The 6012-nt window shown below is 43.6% G+C and overlaps 1 protein-coding gene across 1 annotated transcript in view; it reads right to left on the bottom strand.

The window, feature by feature from the left end:
- LOC311008635 (piggyBac transposable element-derived protein 4-like) overlaps nt 1–6012 on the bottom strand; it is a 75249-nt gene that overhangs the window by 60879 nt on the left and 8358 nt on the right. Inside the window, exon 6 of the mRNA XM_084002409.1 lies at nt 3970–4625. Coding sequence (XP_083858535.1) covers nt 3970–4625 — 656 coding nt within the window. The remainder of the gene's footprint in view (nt 1–3969; nt 4626–6012) is intronic.

Below are 6012 nucleotides of genomic sequence, written 5' to 3'. Positions count from 1 at the left end.
CTCCAACAAAATCTCATATCGGCCGGATTGGTCTGTAAACTAAGCTGCAAATGCCGTGTAATATGACTATGTCAACAACGTTATGCTATATAGATATTCAATTTGTTTGTGATGTTGTCTTCGTTATTATTACTATTAAAGGGGGTTTGTTATGGTGATGCCTTCAGGGTCAACTCTGGAAGTTTAAGTGAAGAAAGAGGGTTTCAAAATAAAGCTGTTCTGAAAAATAACATCAAAAATGTATATTAGATTTTTTTTAAACACACAACCAGTACTGTCATATAAAATGTAAATGAATAATTTGGTGGTTGGTTCAAAATATACAAGTGATACTACTGGCTGGTCGTTTTATGTACAATAGTATTTGATGTTATTTTGCTGTATCTATGAGGTGCCATTACATTAAAGGTGTGTCTCCAACATCACTCTTTATGTTTTGTAAATAATAATAATCAGTGTTTCCCCTACCATTGTACAGGCCTGGCGGCCCGCCAGGCCAAGGAGACCTGCCGCCAGGCCAAAAACAAAAATCAATATACCAAAAATAAGCCACCTATCAATTCATTCATAAATCAATAATCATTTACATTAGGAGCGCCTCCGCGCAGCACAGTAGAGTTGCTCCGCAAGACGCGCGGCCGCAACAATCCTCGCCGCGCGCTCCCGCTACTTTTTTCTTCCGTGTACTTTACGCGCTCTTGATGTTGTTCTGATGCCGTTCCGCCTCGTTAAACCACCACGATGTCGCTTTCTACTTTGAAAACACGGAACGTTGACACTGTATTTTGATAAGCTGTTGCACTCTTCAGACTCGTGGTGTGAGCGGAACCGGTCCATAGGGTCCATAATATTTATTTTATTACATTAGCCTACATTATTATTTATTTTTACATAATAAAAATGCCGCTGTGTGTCTCCGTCCAAAACCCGCTGCGCTCGCGCTGTCTGCTCGCACAGATCCGCTCGTGCGCACATGCGCTGATGCAGGTCGAGTGTTGTCGAGAAATATAAGCAGAGACGGCGCTCCTTAAAAATAACATCACGCCATGTGTGTGTAGTATTAGGACGTGATGACGTATGTACAACCGGCCAAAGCCCGTTTGCCCCCCCTCCTCGGGGGGGAGGATTGTTTTTGATAAGATGTGGAACTTTGAGTTAACTGCTGTTGAGTAAACCTATAACTTATATTTTACTTGATAAAATAAGACAATATATGCACTCATATGTCGTTGTAGTGTTTTACAGTATCTGTAGCTATTAATGTGATGCTCATCATTTTCCAGCCATATTTTTCCGGCCCCTAATTTTGGATCATTTCCATCAACCAGCACCTTAATAAGTCACTCTCCCCTTGAATCCTTGAAAACCTTGAATACACTCTGGTTGAACAAAAATGTTGAATGCAAATATAATAATTGCAGAATTGCAGACTGCTTGCTGTGCCACCTGACTTAATCCAACTGCACCAATACACCATCCCACGCGTCTCGTCTGTTTAGGGTTTTTTCGGTGGGTACCACCGGGCCTGAAAAAAATTCTAGGGGAAACACTGAATAATAATAATAATAATAATTAAAACTGCGAGCAGTGATAACGGGCCCTCGCATGGCACGTAACTCGGTTAGTGCTACGGCCGCCTGACGTGTCGGACCGCCTGGCCTGGCCACCGCCACGGGGCGGGTCGTCCCCGGCCACCGCCACGTCGCCAGTCGTCCCCGGGCGTCCCCGGCCACCGCCACGGCACGGGTCGTCACCGGCCACCGCCACGGCTGGCGCCTGTCGTCCCCGGCCACCGCCTAGGCACTGGTCGTGGCTTGCCTGAATCGTCGCATCCATCACTGTGTCAGATGATCGAAGTCGTCACGCTCGACTGGGGTGCAAAGTTCCACGACACTGGGACCATATACAAGTGTTAAACCATGACATTTCATGTCGCCATTAGGTGGCGCTCTGATTGTCAGTCAAAATTCTAGTGCAGACGCGTTCAAGATGGGACTCTCATCAAATATGAGCAGTTTGAACATGATCGGACAATGGACACTGAAGTTATAACAGTTTAGAGTATTGTGGCGAAGCATGAAATTCGTCCATGTTCAGGGCGCTGTAATTGCGCTGCCGTAGGACTTCTGTAAGACCTTTTGATGATTTTTAATCGTCGAGGCCTCTAGAACAGGCTCACAAAGTTTGGTAGGAATCGGATCAACGGTGTAGGAGGAGTTCGTTAAAATACAAAGCCTACAATTGGCTAAAATGGCTGATTTAGTCTAGCGCCCCCGAGTGGTCAATTTTAATAAAACTTTCAGGATATGATCCAGTGAGATATTTCAACACATCCTGCAAGTTTCGTGATGATTGGATTAAATATTGTGGAGTTATGTGTATTGATTTCTGGAGCCCCGCCCCTCCGATGTGCATTGGCTAATAACTTCTGAACCCAGCTATATTTCAGAAAGATTTTGATAGCACATGGCCATCGTGGTCCATTGATGACTCACAGAAATTTTGGTGAGAATCGGATATACGGTTTAGGAGGAATTAGCAAAAACGCGTTTTTCACAAAATTCAAAATGGCGGAAAATTTCGGTAGGCGGACTTTGGTACTCCAAGAGACTTTTTTGTAGAGCACACTTGCCTGCACATGTGTACCAAATTTTGTGTCAATTGGAGTTACGCTGGGAGGGGCGTGACCTAAAAGGCGTTAGGTGGCGCTAGAGAGCCACTTTTTTGTGGCCAACTATGAAACCTTTAAAATATCGAATTTTTCGCCAGTCTCCACCCGCACGCCAATTTTTTCCGCCTAATTATTATGATAAGGCCCCCAAAAAGGCCGTCGAACTTGCGAAATAAGAAAAAGAATAATAAGAAAAATCTGTTCAGTTTCAATAGGGCTTCGCAGCCCGACGTTGTCGGCGCTCGGGCCCTAATTAACATCCACTTTGTAGCTGTATGACAACATGTTTTGGTTCTCCCTTTCTACAAGCAACCATACAGGAAGTGTGATGGAGGTCAACGTGCAGGCATTCACTTCAAAGATTAATTAATTTACAACATTCAAACTCCTGCAGCCAGAAATCCCCATGAAATACTGTTTTTTTTAGTACTTTCACTTTATTGTTCAGTACATAACGTCCAATACAATTAGACAGAGGCAGCACTGGGCAGAATTTACCATCTACGTGGCTTCAAATGCCTTTTGTATCACAGCCTTATAGGATAACTCCTTTATTCACAATAGTTACTTGGCCTTTAAGAGTTGTCCAAAGCAGGTGAACTGGATTCATGACATGGATTTAAAAACACCTGATGAATATCACGATCCCATTACGTCAGCACTGTCTAAAATACTTCTTGACATTTCAGTCGCTGAATGAATTCCAGGTTCACCAGATTCCTAGACTGCTCATCATCGGCCATCGTAACGTCTGATACAATAACACGTTTACTCTTCAATTCAATTTCCACATACACGATTAGCTTGAATGACAAATACTGCATGGAAAAATGTGAAATCACAGACCTTAAATGAGGCATTTGTACTACAATAAATACTCTAAATGTGATTTATTTTGATGCAACTAACTTGAAGGTAAGAATGATAAAAAGAGTAAATATAACCTCTAAAATCTTTTCGGAGATTTCACTTAAATTGTGTGGTAAATATCTGTTTTGTTGTTAGTTGCTGAACATCACCTGGCAAAGTGTTTGAGTGTATTAATTTCATGGAGTTAAATATTTTTGCTTTAATACTTTTTCTTTTGTGAACCGCCACCTAAAATGACGCTCTATTCACAGAGGTAGTGCCTTACTTTCTTTTAGTCCATTTTTTCTGCCTAAAATCTTGTATCCTCATACATCTACTGTCACATATCTCTGTGCTTTTATATAAATACATCAGAAGTCATTTTTGTCCGCTATACACATATTAATGGGTGAGTTATCGTCACTCTGTGACAAGTCCTCGTTCCTCACGTCGAATGCCGACTCCTCCTCCTCCTCCTCCTCTTCCTCCTCCTCCTCCTCCTCGGCGTGAATCTGCTCGTGCTTCCGTTTGTGGAGCCTCAGGCTCTGCGAGCGGCTGAATCCTCTCCCGCAGACGTCGCAGCCGTACGGCCTCTCGCCCGTGTGAAGCCTGAAGTGGTTCTTGAGGCTGGAGGCTCGCGTGAAACTCTTATCGCACTCGGGACAGTCAAACTTCTCCCCGAAGTGGATTTTCTCGTGTTCCCGCAGGCGTCCGGACTGGTTGAAGCTGCGGTCGCACACGGAGCAGTGGTAAGGCCGCTCCCCCGTGTGCGTGAGCCGGTGTCGGTTCATGGCGCCCGAGTGGGCGAAGCTTTTCCCGCAGTCCGGGCAGGAGAAGGGCTTCTCTCCCGTGTGGACCTTCTGGTGACCCTTGAGTTGACCCTTCTGGGTGAACTGCTTCCCACACAGATTGCACTGGTACGGTTTCTCCCCCGAGTGGATGCGCATGTGGATCTGGAGCGCGGACATCTTGTGACAGTCTCTTCCACAGAGGCCGCAGCAGTACGAGCTCTTCGTCAGGTCGTCGTTACACCGATCCGGCCCCGGCGTGGCCAGAGGACTGTCTTTGTCGCTGTCGGAGACGCGATCCGGGTCCTCTCCGGACACTGTGAACACACACGACAGGTTGGAACGGGGCATTTTTGTAACAGCGAAGACAAACCTCAATTCATATTAAACCTTTCTGATTGGTAACCCAGTAAATAACCATTCGTATATCGATGAATAACCCCATGTTGGACTGAATTCTCGAAGAAAACTTTGTTTTGTGAACGAGGACGCAAATTAGGGAGAAAAGTCTTGATGAATTTAAGTAAATCGGGGCCATGTTTAACTACAGCTAAACTATATCGAGCATCAATTTACAAACTCCCACCCAACTCATGCAGTATAATCCAAGTCTCATTTATCCAGTCGTATTACATACTACCTCCCAAACATGCATCTTTGCTCAAACTGTGCTATTTATATCACTTCTGCGTAAACAGTCTTACGCTTGTTCAGGTGTGCTACTCGTCAGTGAAAGTCTGAACGAGTCCAAAGTGTTTTAAATTGTGGGATTTTTAGTGTAAAAGCACTCGTTTGGGAAGTAATGAGCATACGGCTGGATGAATGAGTCGTGTGAGAGTTTGGAAACAGATGATGAGTCCGTGGCTATCTGTGGTAACGTTTCCGTGACGACACAGTGTAGTGAGTGAAGCTCACGTGCTTCGTGCACTAAAAACACGTCCGGCCACTCCGGCTATGTCAACAAATCAAGGAGAAGCTCGGGATTACAACGCACACAGAGGGAGACTTCATTCTCTGCTCAGGTACATCACTCCACTATATATATATTTTACAAAGCAAATACTTGTTTGCTGCATTATTATTATTAATGCACCTTTAAATATGGCTCCCATTTACTTCAATTCATCAAGACTTTTCTCCGCTCACTGTGGAGGCCTGCAAGAAAAAGAAACAGGAGTTTGCTTCAAGAATTCAAGAAGATAATAAAGAGTTTTTTTTTTCTACGAAACCACCTTTGGTTGTGAGACAAAAAAAGGCATTCTTTTCAAAAACAGAAAACAACAAGCATTTAATCAGTAGAATTAAGCTTCAGGTAATGAAATCTGTTAATGACAGTTGTCATTTTAACCAACTAAAAATGAGAAGCCCGTCCATGTCTTCAGTAAATAAGCTGTATCTGAAAATGTCTCTTTCCCAAGCTTTAGTGAGTTAACTTCCCAACACTGAGCTTTTCTACAGCCAAGAAAGAGTCAGATGTTTAAGAGGTTAACTATCTGTTGCCACTAACTTCAGTGTGGACAGAAACCTTTAAAACAACTACCTGAACTGTGGACACAATACATTCACAATGTATTGTAATACATTTTTTTCAGAATTACCCAGTTTAGTGTGGATGTAGACTCCACATACAAAGAAAAGGGTTAAAAAATAAAGGGTAGGCAGAAATTGGTGAGGAAAAAATATAATCCAGTCATTCAGTGGATA

Source organism: Eutrigla gurnardus (assembly GCF_963514095.1).
Source record: "Eutrigla gurnardus genome assembly, chromosome: 3".
NCBI lineage: Eukaryota > Metazoa > Chordata > Actinopteri > Perciformes > Triglidae > Eutrigla > Eutrigla gurnardus.
Note: the sequence above shows the minus strand (reverse complement) of the source record. Positions and strands in the feature narration are given on the sequence as shown.